Source organism: Schistocerca piceifrons, chromosome 2 (genome assembly GCF_021461385.2).
Source record: "Schistocerca piceifrons isolate TAMUIC-IGC-003096 chromosome 2, iqSchPice1.1, whole genome shotgun sequence".
Taxonomy (NCBI): Eukaryota; Metazoa; Arthropoda; class Insecta; order Orthoptera; family Acrididae; genus Schistocerca; species Schistocerca piceifrons.
Genome location: NC_060139.1, coordinates 434473992 through 434492186, shown reverse-complemented (window position 1 = coordinate 434492186; position 18195 = coordinate 434473992). Strand labels below are relative to the sequence as shown.

Sequence of the window (18195 nt, the reverse complement as noted above, 5' to 3'; positions counted from 1 at the left end):
TGTGGAGACTGGCAGGAAAACACAAGTAAGTGTTTTCCAGCAGACTTGTGCAAATCATTGAAAAACTGCACCAGTGTTGCTTATGACAACGCTGTCTAACCCTTTTGTGCAATAAGGTATTTGCAGGCAAGATAAAAAACTGGTTACTGGGAGAGGATAATAACAGAAACATACAAATCATTATTACTTGTGACCTTGTTAATAGGACCAATGGATACATGGTGGATACATGGTGAGAGCACACTGAGAATTTGACATCACATGAGCCAGGATATTAATGCTTATCTGAAGAATCAAATGAAGCATCCAGTTCTCCAGCCAGCACTGGCCGATATGGGATAACAAAGCTGGCACACAAGAGACAAGGACAGGTCTCCTTCAACATGTGTAGAGGAGGAACTCAGCAATATCTGGGCACATTTGAATAAGTTTAAGGCTCTGTGGAATTTCAATCCTGCCACCCAACTGGAAACTCAAGTGCTTTTGATCAGCAGTATATGCTGGTAATTCCGAGGTCACAAAAAAGAGAGACCCAAGTTTTGACTAAACAAGGTAGATTGACATTTTCCACTAGCATATGCATGCACACATTTTTTGCAGCTGTTATTAAATGGTAAAGAGAAAGGAATGTATGGTTGTTAAGACTTCTCTAGCACAAATGATTTCATTAGCATGGTGAAGCTCCTTGATATAAGCCCAGTACTTTTTCCATTTGCTTCCAAAGTGATTCTTGCCACCCGCTTCTATTGAAGTTAATTTATGGCAACAGTCACTACCACTACACTGTTATTAAGCTTTCTACAATATGAAGATTCCCATTAGTGTCTGCATTTCAGCTACTATGCAAAACTTTGTGTCACAGTCATATATGGCTCTTTCCATTTTCACAAAAACTTTCTCCTTTTTAATACCAGACTGATCTTTCCCCATATGACTAATTCAACATTTTGTTCCAGAGAAATCTTTGCTCAATGGGCTTCTCTCTTGTATTTCACTATTACTGAGCTGCTATAGAAAATGGAATTTCATTGTTTCTGCTGTAAGAAGCGTGAAGAACTACATGCAAAACACAAATGTAACTTTCAGCTGACATCTATCATTCTACACCATGAAAGTGTGTTATTTTCTGTGAGTACATCATACTGATTAATATATTAAGTTTATTTTTTCACATTTACATAAAAATGAAGTAATATCTGCAGTTTGACAGCTCACAAATATTACATTTATTGTGCCAAATAATGTCTTTTAAAAAGTTCATAGTTTTGATGCTGCTGTACTCCATTTGTATAGATCATCCCAAAACTCCATGCGTTCTTTGTTAAGACTATGCCTTATGCTGAGATCCTTATCAATGTTCAGGTAACATGGGTTTGTCAGGCTATATGGTGTCCACTTGACCTTTACATCAGCATCCAGGTGTGGTGTAGGGTCACTGAAAAACACAGAGGCAAAATAAAGATTAAGATAAAGTTAGAAGATATTAAAACAGCATTAGGCAGAATAGAGCAGATGGACATGTATGATACAGTCTCAGCAAAATTCTTTCGTTTGCTGTTAAACACTGAAAACCCAATTGTAATAATTTGCTCACAATATGGTCAAGAATATATACCTTCAACATAAAAAGAAGCTGAAAGAAGTGAAAAGATCCTTCACAAATCTACTCACCAAATTGATCGAACAACTAAACAATGTTACAACTGACTCTTGATCAACTTAACAAGCAACGAAACTTTGAAGATGATTGGACAATTCTGCTGTGGAGAACTTTGACGAGAACATCAATAACGATGAATTACACTGAGATGACAAAAGTCATGGGATAGCAATATGCACATATAAAAAATGGCAGTACATCATGTGCACAAGGTATAATACAGCAGGGCATTGGTGGAGCTGTCATCTGTACTCAGGCGATTCATGTGAAAAGGTTTCTGATGTGATTATGGCTGCACAACAGGAATTAACAGACTCTGAACGTGGAATGATAGTTACAGCCAGACGCACGGGACATTCTATTTCAGAAATCGTTAGGGAATCCAATATTCTAAGATCCACAGTATCAAGAGTGTACTGAGAGTACCAAATTTCAGGCATTACCTCTCACAACAGATAATGCAGTGGCCGATGGTCTTCACTTAATGACTGAGAGCAGCAGCATTTGCATAGAATTGTCAGTGCCGACAAACAAGCAAAACTGACTGAAATAACTGCAGAAATCAATGTGGGACTTATAACCAAAATATCCATTGGGACAGTAGAGTGAAATTTGGCATTAATTGGTTATTGTAGCAGTGGACCAACGCAAACGTCTGTGTTTACTGCACAACATCGTCTACCATGGGTCTCATGGGTTCATGACCATATCGGCTGGACCCTGGCCAACTGCAAATCTGTGGCCTGGTCCCATGAGTTCCAATTTCAGATGGGAAGAGCTGGTAATAGGATTTAAGTGTGGTGCAGATCCCACCAAGCCATGGACCCAAGCTGTGCAAACTAGTGGTAGCTCCACAATGGTGTGGGTTGTGTTTATATAGAACAGACTGGTTCATCTGATCTGAACCCATCATTGACTGGAAATGGTTATGTTTGGCTACTTGGAGGCCATTTGCAGCCATTTATGGACTTCATGCTCCAAAACATTGATGGAATGTTGATGGATGATAATGTGCCATTTCACCGGACCAAAATTGTTCACGATTGGTTTGAAGAACATTCTGGACAATTTGAGGGAATGATTTGGCTACCCAGATCATCTGGTATGAATCTCATTGAACATTTATGGGATATACCTGACAGGTCAGTTTGTGCACAAAATCCAGCACCAGCAACAATTCCGCAATTGTGGATGACTATAGAGCAGCATGGCTCAGTATTTCTGCAGGGGGCTTTCAATGACTTGTTGAGTCCACATAGCGTCAAGTTGCTACACTATGATGGGAAAAAGGAAGTCTGACATGATATCAGGAGGTATCCCATGACTTCTGTCACCTCAGTGCACATACTTCTATAAAGATCAAATGCTGCAAGTAACAAATAACCAAAGGGCCACTGAACATAACAGCTACAAAGTGCATTTGAATGTACTTCATCTGTGAATCCAGAGCAAGACTAGAAGCAGTAAGCTCATGGGCTGTGTATCATTAGAGTTCAGTATCAAGTCTCCATATAATGTCACTTTGGCAGGAGATAAAGGCTAATAACTATTACAATTATAAGGCTACCTCAGTGCCTGAGAAGATGCAGCAAAAGTAGAAGACACCAGTAACCAGAGGCTACCCTGGCTTGGCATTGAGGGAACAGTTTGAAAAGGGTTGTTATATGAAGGGTAGAGGACCGTGGCAGTCAAGAGGCATAACTGAACTAGTAAGAGGAGTGTGACACACTTTATCTTGCCTATAGATACAGGAAAGTGCAGCTAGTGGAAGAATGGCAGAGAGAAAGCCTATGAGCTGAATAATTTTTTGGGCTTCTAACTGAAAATGGAGCTTCTGCTGGTGGAACTCGACTCAAAGCCCTGTGCTTTAAGTATCAATAACAGGGGTAGCATCAAAATATTGCTGCAATCAGGCAATATGTCTCAAATGTGCTAGCAATCATGATGGTACAGCACAAGGGCAAAGTGACGGTAGGCCAAATGTTGTTAATTGGCTGCTCTGTAAGACCTCACGCTGCACTAATTAGAAGCCAAAGAATAATATGAGACCAGATGCATTTAGATAGTACTGAAGTTGTCAAGAACACCAAGTGGAGGAGGAGATGCAGCAAGCTCCCGACAGCCATTGTGGCACAAGACAGAGGCAGGCAAGCAAGAGTCTGCCTTGACTCCAGCCAGACTGAACTATAGTTGGTCTCACACCACTGTTTATAGCTGATTATGAGTTCAAGGTACCATCCCAACCACCATGCCCACTATGCCTTGGATTATCTTATGTTTTTCAGCATACACATTTTATCAGTGTTTCCCAGCTATTATAAATAGCCACATTAGTTGTAGTACAGGATTTGATTACAATTAGATGCAGTTAACTGATCACAGGGATGTTGCAGTTCATGAAGAAAATATTTGTAGTAAAGTTTGTATGTAATAGTAATAATCCATCAACAAAAACTGAAGATTAACTGTAATGACTATGCTCTAACCGATTTAATGCAAAGCAAAAGTCACCCAAGATGAAACTTCACCTGAAAACACAATAAAAAGGGGGATATGCAAAGCAGTTGCTGTGTGCATTCAGGCCACAACGGCCAGACACATTAGCTGTGTGTGTGTGTGTGTGTGTGTGTGTGTGTGTGTGTGTTTTTGTTTTTATTTCAGAAGAAGGTTGAAAGGCTAAACACACAGCATTCTTGTTGTGCCTGTCTGTGAATCAACATTGCCTCTATATGGTGAGGCAATTATATTGTTAACATGAAAACTGTAATTCTAAATGCTGCATAAGATGTAGTCAGCTTTGACGGCAAACTGCAAATGTGAAGGTGAGTAGTCACTGATTTGCTGGAGGACCTGTGTCTGCTGGTTCACAAGTGCACTGGACACTTCTGATTTGCCCAGGCTGGCACAGCCCTGAAAAATGTATCTGAATGAATTACTTTGTTTTCCAAAAATATGAAATGTAAAGAACTATGAGTATAGTTTCCCATGGGAAAAACATCATCATCTGCAAGCTGCCATAAAGTATGTGGAGAACACTAAATACTACACCAAACTCATTTTTTTCCACTTTATATTTCACTCAGGAATGGTATGTAGGGAGAAAGATTGTTAGTATTCCTCTGTATAAGCCCAAATCGCTCTAATTTTACCATTATGGTTATTATGCAAGGTATCATTTGAGAAAGTAAATTGTTTGTCATCTTGTTTTGGAATGTGGGTTTTCAGAATTTTCTGAGTACGGCTCTCTGCAATGCACAATTCACTTCTTGTAATGTCTCTGCCTGCAATTTTTTTGAGTATTTCTGAGGAACTGTCATGAAGACTAACTGAAACTTTGACAAAGCACATAGCTCGTCTTTGAATGTTCTCTCTGTTCTGTGCTTATTCAACTTAGTAAAAGTTCCTGGATATTCAATGATACTTCATAATTGTATGAATAAATGTTTTGTGAGTGACCTCTTCTGTATATGAATTACGTTTTTCAAGGACCCTATCAATAAATTGTAGTTTGTCCTTCCCACAGCTAGATTTGTGTGGTCATTTTGCCTTAATCTGTTCCACACATAAATTCCTCGATACTTGATAGTTGTAGCTGATTCCAGGGGCTGATCAGTGATCGTGTAATCAAAAGGAAATTGGATGTTTCCATCTGTTAATGCGCATTACATCATACTTGTTTATTTGAAAAGTTAAACATCAATTTTAACAGCACATTTTGGTCATCTTAAAGTGTGTACGGATTTTATAACAATTTTCTAATGATGGCATCTCCTAGCAAAAAACTGTAATCTGTAAACAGTTTCAAGAGCTACAGATATTATTGTCCTGTTATATCACATTATGTATACAGGACATTACTTTCATTTCTGATGATGCCTTTTCATTCTGCATACCTCTTTGGGTATTCTGTATGCATTTAGTTTGTTTACTAAATGACGGTACGAGACTGCCTCAAAGGCTACTTGGATTACAAGAAACATGGATCAACCTGCACTTCGTTATTAGCAGCCTTTCGCAACTCATGAATGAAAAAAGTAAGTTGGGTTTCAAAGGGCCTTTACTTGGGGAAGCCATGTTCTTTCCTACAGGAGAGTTGTTCTGTTTCTAGTAAAGTCATAATAAGTGAGGGAAAAACAAGTTGTCTTCCATAATTCTACAATTTTCTGATGTCAGAGTTATAAGTCGATATTTTAGTGCATTTGTCCTATGACCATCCTGAAAGGATAGAACAACCTACAATTTTTCCCAGTCACTTAGCAAGCTACACTATTCCAGAGATCTGTCAAAGTAGTGACAGAGATGGGGTCAGTTCTTCCACATATTTCACAAACAATGCACTGAGTAAGCCAACAGGTCCAGTAGTCTTAAACTAGATACCACAAGCGGATTTTCAGTTCTTCTCTCACATATTTGTATTCAGAATGGTTGAACTTTCAAACTGTATTTTGAGCTTCCTTGGTGAAGCAATTTTAGAAGTCAGAATTTAGTATTTAAGCCCAGAGTTCGTTACCCTCCATTTCAATGCCGTCATAATCAACAAGAATCCAGAGAGACGGATGTTTTGTAGACTAATTTTATGCGGGATCAAAACTTTTTAGGTTTTTTGACACATTGGCTTTTGAATTTATTGGACAACTTTGCAAACCATCAACATGTTGATAAAATAACAAACTGCAACTATATACCACACTTAGTAACTAATTATACTTAAGTATCATACCAATCTAGTACAGATGGTAATCTGTAACAACCAATTAAGAAGAGAGTTACCAATTCTTGAACATGAGCTCAGGTTCGTTCTCTCTCTCTCTCTCTCTCTCTCTCTCTCTCTCTCTCTCTCTCTCTCACCCCCCACCCCTCTCCTATCTACTATCTATCAATCTATCTCTATCTGTGCTTTTCCATTTACCAGCTTCATCAGACCATTCAACTTAAAAGTTCTATAACCTACTTTGAAGTATCTGAACTTACAAGTGGATGAAGGATCATCCACTTGTAAGTTCAGATTATGAGATCACCAGAAAGAAAACCACCTTCTTAATAACATATAGTATCTCCACAGCCCTCAATGATATATAAGATTTGCGATGGCATGGAGTACACGGTTCTGAATGCTACAGACATTGTATCCAACTATTTCTGCCACAGCAAACTACTCACGTCGGGCAGATCATGTGTATAACAACCCTGACATTTTGTGATCAAAAGTGGTATGTAACTTTGTTGTGTGAGGTGTGCACTCTGTGCGATCTCGCCATGCAGTCTGCTGGTGACTCACGCCTATATAAATGTGGAGCAGCACAGACTGACTCACTCTACGTTCTTCCAGTTTGTATTGCTCACATCAATTGTTCTGTGTCCTGTTATCTGTGGGGTCACAAGAGGTTTATTTCCATTATTGCTCAGAGGTTTACAAATAAAGCCATATGTGTTACTTGGATTGGTTTTGTGTGTTAGTTGGTCACTACAAAGTTGGTGACGAGTTTGGAATGGTTTCTGTGTGCAGTTTCATCAGGTTTAGTCATTATGGACACCATGCTACCAGCTCCCCTGATTGAACAGCTAACTTCAACAGTGACCACTTTGTTGGCTTCCATTAAAAGACAGGGTACAATTTCACTGGTCCGTCCACTCACTTTTCCTCGTTATGATGATCCAGCCAAGGATTAGGAAGCTTTTGAAAAACGACTAGGGCAGCATATTTTGGCTTCTGGTGTGACAGAGTCTAATTTCTGCAAAGCCTTCTTGCTCTTGTGAATTCCACCTGAAACATATCAATTACGATGTCAGCTAGCCACTTTACAAGAACCACATGTGCTGTCTTTGTCCCACTATCTTCACAAATTAATGGTATTCATTGTCAACTATCTTTGCAAATGAAAACATGTCATAGCAGCACAGGCTGAATTCATACAATGCTGCAAGCAACCAAACCATTCATACAGGGCCCAAGCAGCTAAACTTCACAGCCTTAGCCATAAGTGTCAATTTGTTATTGATACCCATAGTGATTCATCCACAGATGCAACGGTGTGCAACACAATTGTCTGTTAAGCTCTGGACAAGGGATTGCATATAATAATTCCAATCCCAAAGAAAGCAGGTGTTGACAGATGTGAAAATTACCGAACTATCAGTTTAATAAGTCACAGCTGCAAAATACTAACGCGAATTCTTTACAGACAAATGGAAAAACTGGTAGAAGCGAACCTCGGGAAAGATCAGTTTGGATTCAGTAGAAATGTTGGAACACGTGAGGCAATAATAACTTTATAACGTATCTTAGAAGAAAGATTAAGAAAAGGCAAACCTACGTTCCTAGTATTTGTAGACTTAGAGAAAGCTTTTGACAACGTTAACTGGAATACTCTCTTTCAAATTCTGAAGGTGGCAGGGGTAAAATACAGGGAGCGAAAGGCTATTTACAATTTGTACAGAAACCAGATGGCAGTTATAAGAGTCGAGGGGCATGAAAGGGAAGCAGTGGTTGGGAAAGGAGTGAGACAGGGTTGTAGCCTCTCCCCGATGTTATTCAATCTGTATATTAAGCAAGCAGTAAAGGAAACAAAAGAAAAATTTGGAGTAGGTATTAAAATTCATGAAGAAAAAGTAAAAACATTGAGGTTCGCCGATGACATTGTAATTCTGTAGGAGACAGCAAAGGACTTGGAAGAGCAGTTGAACGGACTGGACAGTGTCTTGAAAGGAGGATATAAGATGAACATCAACAAAAGCAAAACGAGGATAATGGAATGTAGTCAAATTAAATCGGGTGATGCTGAGGGGATTAGATTAGGAAATGAGACACTTAAAGTAGTAAAGGAGTTTTGCTATTTAGGGAGTAAAATAACTGATGATGGTCGAAGTAGAGAGGATATAAAATGTAGACTGGCAATGGCAAGGAAATCGTTTCTGAAGAAGAGAAATTTGTTAACATCCAGTGTAGATTTAAGTGTCAGGAAGTCGTTTCTGAAAGTATTTGTATGGAGTGTAGCCATTTATGGAAGTGAAACATGGACGATAACCAGTTTGGACAAGAAGAGAATAGAAGCTTTCGAAATGTGGTGCTACAGAAGAATGCTGAAGATAAGGTGGGTAGATCACGTAACTAATGAGGAGGTATTGAATAGGATTGGGGAGAAGAGAAGTTTGTGGCACAACTTGACTAGAAGAAGGGATCAGTTGGTAGGACATGTTTTGAGGCACCAAGGGATCACAAATTTAGCATTGGAGGACAGCGTGGAGGGTAAAAATCGTAGAGGGAGACCAAGAGATGAATACACTAAGCAGATTCAGAAGGATGTAGGTTGCAGTAGGTACTGGGAGATGAAGAAGCTTGCATAGGATAGAGTAGCATGGAGAGCTGCATCAAACCAGTCTCAGGACTGAAGACCACAACAACAACAACAACAACAAGGGATTGCACCAGAAGGCTTTACTCTGTGACAAACTTCCACTGGCAGAAGTTTTGCAAATAGCACAATCTTTTGACGTCTCTAAGGTAGCAGGTGACCACATTGAAGCACATGGCAATGTGGCAGTAGTATCACAAAATTTCCCACTATGATGACAGATAGCTCATACAGGAAGTGACAGTGGGGACGGTAAACACACAGGCCAAGCATTGAGTAAACCAAGGCCAGCCCAAGCAACCGCAACTGATTGAGTGCCAGTGACAGCATCAGCATTCTCTTCCAGCATGAAAGTTCGGTGTGCCCTAAGCGCTTGGTTACTTGTAATGCTTGCCAGATGAAAGATCACATCGCCTTTGTATCATTTGCTCAGGATATGGACATGGATGTAAACTGTGCGACTCCAATGCTTGTGACTTCTCCCAAGTTGTTTATTGAGTTAAGTGTTTTTCACCATGTGCTCTGGCTACAGGACGATGCAGGTGCTGCAGCGACATTATCAAATTCTCAAACCTGTGCAAGTTTACACTCCCGCTGTTGACACTGCTCACGTGGAAGCTGGTCAGTTATAACAAACAGAGCACTGCGCTGCTGGGACGATTTAAGGAACCTGCCTCTGACATGTCAGTGGTTTGTTCCATTACATTTTTAGCGTTTGCTGATACCAGTGTTGAGAACTTGTTAGTGATGGATTTCACCAATACAGTTCACATTGTGTCCACTCAGGTACCAGATTCTCAATTGGAAATATTGTGTTTGGACTTCCTTTTGGAAGGTAGAGGGTGTGCTGTGAATTTATCTGTTCACATTTCTTTGAAATCCAAGGCTTGGGCTAATTTAAGTCGTGCACTTCCTAGTCACATCGCCCCGAAAGATCAAGCGAAAGCACAATTGGACAGACTTCAATCTCTAGGGGTGGTGCATTATGGGTAGTGAATGGTCGTCTGCGCTAGTTGTAGTTCAGAAGCCATCAGGAGAAACTTCACCTCTGTGGTGACTTCAGTACTACTGTTAATGTGCAGTTGATTGTGGATATGTATCTTATTCCACACCAGGAGGAACTGTTGGCAAAAATATCGAGTGGCCACTACTTTTCTGAAAATGATTTGTCTAAAGTGTATCTGTAGGTTTCTGTGGACGAAGAGTCTTGGTGAGTTCTGGTTTTGAATATTCCTTTTTTGTCTCTGTCAGTATTTGCTTCTTCCTTTTGGTCTGGGTAGTGCTCCTGCTATTTTCCAAATTGGTTAGAGCAGTTGACTAGGTCTGTTCTGAGTTGCATTAATTATCTGGATGATGATATTGTCACAGGCTCCTCCATAGTCAATCTCTTGAAAAATTTGTGCACTTTGTTTTCTGCCTTACAGTCCACAGACAGACGATGTAACCTTGTAAAATCTCCAGTTTTTTTTTTTCAGTTTTGTAGTGTTCATTTGAGGTTCGAGGTCTTGCAGGATGGAGTTTGTGCTATGCCAGATGACATCTTTGCCCTTTGTTCAAGACGAAACTTCAGGCCTTTCTAGGGATGATAAATTCCCGCTGAGGGGGGTGGGGTGCGGGGAGGGGTGGGGAGGGGGTGTGTGGCCCATTAGCCCACCTACTGCATGCTCTGTTACCCAAGAATGTAACTTTTTGCTGGAGCCCAGATTGTAAATATGCTTTTCAAATGTTGAAGTCCAAATTCCTCTCAGCCCCTTGTTCAGCTATGTTCTCTCCAAACTAGCACATAGTTTTGGAGACTGATGCCTCACAGTATGGCCTTGGCGTGGTCCTTGGGCACCGATGACTCTGGACAACCTGTTGCTTTCGTCTCCATATCTCTCAATCCAACCCAGCAGCGTTACTCTCAGATGGAAAATAAGGTTCTTACCCAGGTGAAGTCCGTGGTTCCCATACTGGGACCTCAGGGTACGTTACATTTACGTACTGTATCTTCTTTCCGTTTCATAATCCACTTCGAAATAGCATCAAAAGCTAACTCCAAGGCAAAGTCTATTGGTAGCTTATTTATCCTCCACCTTCACATTTCCTCACAGTTTACAACTACAAATTGTACTGAAAGACTCGTTTTGGCGAGATCTTTAATTCGGTGTATGTTAGTATCACTGCATGGTTATAGTTTTTGGTATTATCATTTCTAAACTTCAGACATTTCATATTTTGTGCACTCAAACCACAGTGTTTATGTGTTTGCATGATGAAACAGTGACGTTTCCATGACATCATGGATCTTGTGCTGTGATCGGCTGACATGAGCAAACGCCATGGAAATGTACAGACCATATCTGTTGTATTTACACTTTTGTATTATAAAAATATGCATTTTAAGTGATATAGCGCACACAACCACTCCGCTGTATTGTACATTTCTCTCTTGAAATTTGCTTGTACATCCTTGTCTGCATTTACACTATTTTTGTTCTTGATTCATGTTTACATCAGGTCTGGGTGCACAAAGTTCCTTCATTTTCATCCAAACTGTATGTTCCAAAATTTTATGTGATAAATTCTACACTGAATTCATATTGTTTTGATAAATACCATACTGAATTAATATTGTTTTGTTTTCGAACACGTTGTGTACTGCTGTTATTTGCAAGAAAGCAAAACTTGCTAAACTTGTGCGTAACACACTTACAAAAAGAAACCTACTAATAACACATGTTACCTGCATTCAGCAAGCAAGGAAACAAAGTAACAGGATGTATTTTGTGTTTGGGGCATATTTCACACATTTTTTCCTCTAACTCGTGAAACTCTCACCAGGTGGTGCAACTTATGTTACTGTACTGTAGTGTACTCTGGTGAGACATTTGCAAACTAATTCCATCAGTGGATATAGTAGCCAATGACAGACACAGAAAACTACATAAAACACTATCCAAACAATAATACTAAACATGGACTAAAGACACACTAAGCATAATAGAAATATTACAGATACAGGGATTTGATAGCGAAGTTTCAGAAACTCTGTTCATTCTGTTTTGATGAAAGCACTGGAACACGAAAATTGTGTGCAGGTTGGTAGGACACCCTTAGGCTGATACACCAGAGCCTTTGGGACACCCATAATGGCTGTACTCTGAGAAAGCCACGTCCCCATACCTCTGCTACATACACCTAAGTGGGATTTCAAGGCAGCCTTAAGACTAGCTACTACCCGTTCGAAAAACATTATGTGACACCACGTATATAAACAGTTAAAAAAAAAAAAAAAAAAAAAAAAAAAAAAAAAAAAAAAAAAAAAAAAAAAAAAAAAAAAAAACTGACTGGCATTATTTAAATCTGTGTGGGAAATAGGCAAAATTCTGTAATGCATTACTGAGAAATTTGTTTTAACATATATTGTGGGTGGCTCTGCCTCAGAGCTTTTAATTACCAGCCAAGCCTGCTCTTACCATAATCTATGTTTTCTGGAAATGTCACTTTTTTGTATGGCTGGAGGTTTCATCTCATTATTGACCATAAACTCTTGATTTTCTTGTTTAATCCTGACACTTTCTTGCCTGACAAGGCAGCACACTGCCTACAACGCTGGGTGCTGTTCTTGTCTCACTACAATTATGAAATCCATTTTCAACCTATGTGTAAACGTGCCAATGTGGGCACCTTGCCTTGTCCTCCTGTGAGTCCTGAACCCAACTTCGATCATGAAGAATTGCGTTGCTTCCATCTTCATACTGAAATACAGGCCACAGTCAAGGGTTTCCCAACTACGAGCTTGCACATAGCAGCTGCTGTTGCCTCTGACCTGATCTTCACAAGTTGATTCGGACTGTTCAACAGCGCTGGCACATAAACCACTATGTTAGGCTTCAGACCCCTTATGCAACTATTTTTCCTTACAGTATCACTTCTCTATTTTTGACAGTGTTTTGCTGCTGTATATGGAAGACCTCTCTCCAGAGTAGTCACTCCTGCTGCGTTACAACGCGAGATTCTATGCCTTCTCCACCTTGGCCATTAGGCAGTCTTACACACTAAACTGTTAACTAGGAGACAAGTTTTTTGGGCAGGGAATGATGGTGAAATTGTCTGTCTTGTCATGTCTTGTGAGCAGCATGCCCAACAACAGGCAGCTCCTGCGGCATCCTTGTACCGCTGGCCCACTCCGTACCAGCCATGGGAACATATTCGTGTCAAATTTGCAGGTTCCTTATTAAATTCCTACTGTGTCTTGGCTGTGGATGCATTTTCCCAGTTTCCTTACATTCTCTGGTGTGTGTTTATGTAGGCTGAGGTCACAATTTGTAGACTTTTGAGAGTGTCCCCCCCCCTCCCCCTCTATTGAGGGGTTGTCTTGAACTTTAGTTTCCGATTGTGGGGCCCAGTTCAATTCTCCCAACTTTCAATTGTTTGGTTCCTGTCACAGCAATGGTCATGTCACGTCACCACCATTCTACCCTCAATCAAATGGCAAGGTAGAATAACTAGTGCATACATTCAAGTCCCAAATGAAAAAAGTTTGCTGTGGATTTCTCACTGGACTATGCCTGTTTTTGTTTTCTGAGCACCTATCACTTCACGCCTATGGGGAATCAGAACCCAGAAGAGTTGTTTCCCAGCCAGCAGCCACGCACGGTCCTCCACCTTCTGCAGCCTGCATTACGCCTTCTGCAGTCGGGTTCATCAAGCTGCTTCACACCAGGATCATCAGTGTGGGTGGTGGTGGTTAGTGTTTAACGTCCCGTCGACAACGAGGTCATTAGAGACGGAGCGCAAGCTCGGGTTAGGGAAGGATTGGGAAGGAAATCGGCCGTGCCCTTTCAAAGGAACCATCCCGCATCAGTGTGGGCATGAGGGTTTGGTTGCTGGCCCAAGTGGATACCAGTCACTATTTTCTGCTGCCAGGCACACCGTCTTTGTGACACATATACGGCTGACAGGATGATCATGTGCCAATCTGGTCAGTTGCGTGTCAGTTTGCTGCCAAAGCTGAGGTTCGCAGGTGCAGCCCCCCTCCACAGCCTATCCTGTCTTCCTGTGCCTTGAGTCCATCGTCACCTGCTGTGGAGGCGGCCCCATCTCATTGGCTGTCTCCTCCATGCGCGGCGCCCTGGGGTTACAGCTTCCTGGCACCAGGCATCAGTCCGCCTTTGGCCTCGGGTCCGTCACTGCAGTCTGTTGTTACAGTCGAGCCACCTCCTTCAGCCCCATAGCCATCATCATCTCAATCATCATGGTCGGTGGATCCAGCCCTGTCTCCCTCTCACTGGGACCTGCTTGCTGATGACGATGCAGAGATGGTGATGACACCCTCCTCTCTGGTGCTCTCTAGAGGCACCACGTGGGCCTATCACCCTCAGGCGTGCCTGTGCGGTCCGGCCCTATGCTCTGGTGCCTGATAAGCACATCGCTCCACTGCTGCCACCTGATGGATGTCTCTCTCTTTGGATTGCCAGTGTCTCCTTTGTTGCCAGGACACCCACTTCGCACAATGGAGAGGTGTGTTGTATCTTGCTACTAGTGTGTGCGAGTGTGAGTATGAGCATGAGTGTGCTGAATAAGGTGTCGCCAAGCACACGTGCTCGAATTGGCCACAAACTGCATCAGCATGGGCTGGCCACTGGGGCTTCTTGTGAGAGGCGTGCGCGAGGCATGGTCTCTGCCATGCCATCTGCTGGCAACTCGCGCCTATATATGTGCAGAGAGTGCTGTGTGACTCTCTCTATGTTCTTCCAGTTTGTACCACTCATGTCAGTTGTCCTGCATCTTGTTACGTGTGGAATCACGAGAGGTTCAGAGGTTTACAAGTATGGCCATATTTGTGTTGCTTGGATTGGTTACTTGTATTACTTGATTACTTCACATTCTGTTTCAGTGTATGTCACCTCAATCAAAGGACTACTTCCAGCTCACTGGAGTAGCCTTATTCAGAGTGTATACGTAGACAAGGAAAAAAATTCCCAGATTTTTCCCAGTTAAAAATACACTTTCTCCCGGATGAAAACACACTTTTTCCGTGGTATTAAGTGATGGTATACTTTCCCTTGGAACTGTAAAACTTATCAATCCTTTGAATGACTATGTTTTTCCGGCACTTTAGAAAACGAAACTCAGGGAAAAAAACTCCTTTTGGAAAGATTTTTGATGTGCAGCAACATGTAGGCTGCATATTTTCGTATTACGAAAATGTAAATTCGAATTCCACCAAACACCGCATGTTACTTTCCGAATCATTGTAATCGAGATTGCGATGCATTTTTGTAAGCCAGTCATAGCTCATGTCACGAGATCCCGCCAGCAGATGACAGTGGATATTCAGACCACAGGACACGTGATGTAGTCAGCTAATAGCAACACCAATGTTAAGTAGCTCGGATACACAAACAGGAAAAGTTAATGTTTTAAATTAATGTAGATAGTGTTGCTACAAGAAAAGCAAAGCTTTCACATATAACATTGGTCTCTAAGGTTAATAAACCGCAAGAGAAGCTAAGCTTTCACATATAATGTTGATATTTTTTGTGGGTGTTACACTTTAAGATATATCACACAAATGTGGCAGTAACTCATGACTGGACTGATGAACGGCCATGGGAACTTCAAAAAACACCTACACACAATGGGTATAAAAGAAGAGGACCCTAAATGTAGGATATGTGATGAGGGTGAAGAAACTGCATCACACCTAATCTTTGAATGCATGGCACTGGAGAGTAAAAGATACAGAATCTTCAGGACAACTAGACCTGAAGAAATTGTGTCTAACAAAAAACTGGTAGAGGGACTCCTTGCACTATTTAAGGACACTGGTTGGCTTTACTAGATATACAGGGAGCGATACCACACAATAAACCTAGTTTTGGTGCGGGCAGTGGCGGGTTAGACCGAAGCTGTTTTAGCTCTCCTGTTAAAATCAATCAATCAATCAATAAATCAACCAATGTGCCAGTAAAATGTGACTTGTCCTCAAAGTTTTCCAGAAATAAATTAGCTACAGCAGAGGACATTGTAATTCTGTCAGAGACAGCAAAGGACTTCGAAGAGCAGTTGAACAGAATGGACAGTGTCTTGAAAGGAGGGTATAAGATGAACATCAACAAAAGCAAAACGAGGATAAAGGAATGTAGTTGAATTAAGTTGGGTGATGTTGAGGGAATTAGATTAGGAAATGAGACACTTAAAGTAGTAAATCAGTTTTGCTATTTGGGGAGCAAAATAACTGATGATGGTCGAAGTAGAGAGGATATAAAATGTAGACTGGCAATGGCAAGGAAAGCATTTCTGAAGAAGAGAAATTTGTTAACATCGAGTATTGATTTAAGTGTCAGGAAGTCGTTTCTGAAAGTATTTGTATGGAGTGTAGCCATTTATGGAAGTGAAACATGGACGATAACCAGTTTAGACAAGAAGAGAATACAAGCTTTCAAAATGTGGTGCTACAGAAGAATGCTGAAGATTAGATGGGTAGATCATAACTAATGATGAGGTACTGAATAGAATTGAGGAGAAGAGGAGTTTGTGTCACAATTTGACTAGAAGAAGGGATCGGTTGCTAGGACATGTTCTGAGGCATCAAGGGATCACCAATTTAGTACTGGAGGGCAGCGTGGAGGGTAAAAATCGTAGAGGGAGACCAAGAGATGAATACACTAAGCAGATTCAGAAGGATGTAGGCTGCAGTAGGTACTGGGAGACGAAGAAGCTTGCACAGGATTGAGTAGCATGGAGAGCTGCATCAAACCAGTCTCAGGACTGAAGACCACAACAACAATAACAGCAAAGGAGAGAGAGCTTCCCATGCACTAAACCAATTTGCTCATAATAACGACATGGATGATCTTCTGGGCTCGAAATATTTCTAAATGGCTCGAAATCAAACGCTCTTTGATTTAAGAAATTCATCGTACATTCTCGCACATAGTTCAACTTGCGTAAAAGGAAATTTACTTTGAAAGTAATGCTTTTCAAACCACCATTCGCAATATTTCCCTCAAGAGCACATTTGAATGTCCAGATTCCCAATGAAGTAGGCCTTGACCTGATATTAAGCTTTTCAGTTGGGTTTCGGGATGTAAATTTTCTTGGAGTACCAGTACTGTATTAACTCATTTTTTATTGTTTATTATGGCATAATGCCATATGTGCTAGAAGATGAAAATGTGCAATTGAAAGGCAGCGAGCAGTTGAAATTAGCCAATAGTGTGGAACTAAACACTTTGTTTCAAACACATTGACTGCCTCAGTGTAAAAAAAAAAATTATTTAGCAAACCGACAAAAATAACTTCATTGTTCTACAAGGCATGGCTGTCAGAAAAGTGGAAATATAATAAAATCTGAAAGTAATAACGTATATTAGTCTTCCATAATTATGTGAACATATTTCAATTCGCTTGATAGATCCTGGTCACAGAAATTCATTTTGTTTTCATTTGACATGAGAACAGTAAACGAAGAGGAAACAGCAAAATCACTAAATGTAAACACGGGTCATGTGGAGACTACACCCTTCCCCACCATAACTCACACTGCTCTGCGCATCAGCTTCGGATCTACGATATTTCCGAACCAGGGCAATACTAAGATAGATGGTATTACAGATACAAATTTGGGCATACATTTGCAATTTACAATACAAGAAATGTTAAACACTGTATGCATATGTTGCTGAACTTAGTCTTTTGCATAGGTCCAGGATGTGGTTTGACCAATTCAGTTTGCTATCAATCTGCAAGCCTAGGTATTTTGAGGAATCTACCCTGGTTATTGTCTGCTCACCTATTTTTACTACTATTTCCTCATCTTTGGATGTTGTGTGGAAATGAATGTAGTTTGTTTTACAGTAATTTAAAGAAAGACCATTAATGTCAAACCAGTTCACTGTTTCATTTAAAACCTTATTTGCTGTTACCTCAAGTTTATCTACTGAATTATCAATAAATAGTGTAGTGTCATCAGCAAAAATGGTGAATCTACAATATTCCGTACAGAGAGGGAGATCATTTATAAATATAATAAAAAGTAGGGGGCCCAGAACTGAGCCCTGTGGCACTCCACATGTGATGGTGCCCTATTCTGAAGATAATGAGACACCATCTTGACTATCTACTACAACTTTTTGTTTCCTGTTTGACAGATATGAGTCAAGCCATTTCCCTGCTGTACCACTTATACCGAGA

General features: G+C 40.7%; 1 protein-coding gene across 3 annotated transcripts in view; it reads right to left on the bottom strand.

The window, feature by feature from the left end:
• Positions 1 to 1142: 1142 nt before the first annotated feature.
• The window catches only part of LOC124776476 (juvenile hormone esterase-like), a 106553-nt gene continuing 89500 nt past the window's right edge, over positions 1143 to 18195 (bottom strand). For 2 of the 3 annotated variants that reach the window (XM_047251489.1, XM_047251490.1), the window contains exon 12: positions 1143 to 1435. In XM_047251489.1, coding sequence (XP_047107445.1) covers positions 1258 to 1435 — 178 coding nt within the window. In that variant the 3' untranslated portion in view covers positions 1143 to 1257. Of the gene's footprint in view, positions 1436 to 7296; positions 7425 to 18195 lie in introns of all 3 variants that reach the window. The other variant, XR_007015628.1, reaches the window with a different exon arrangement.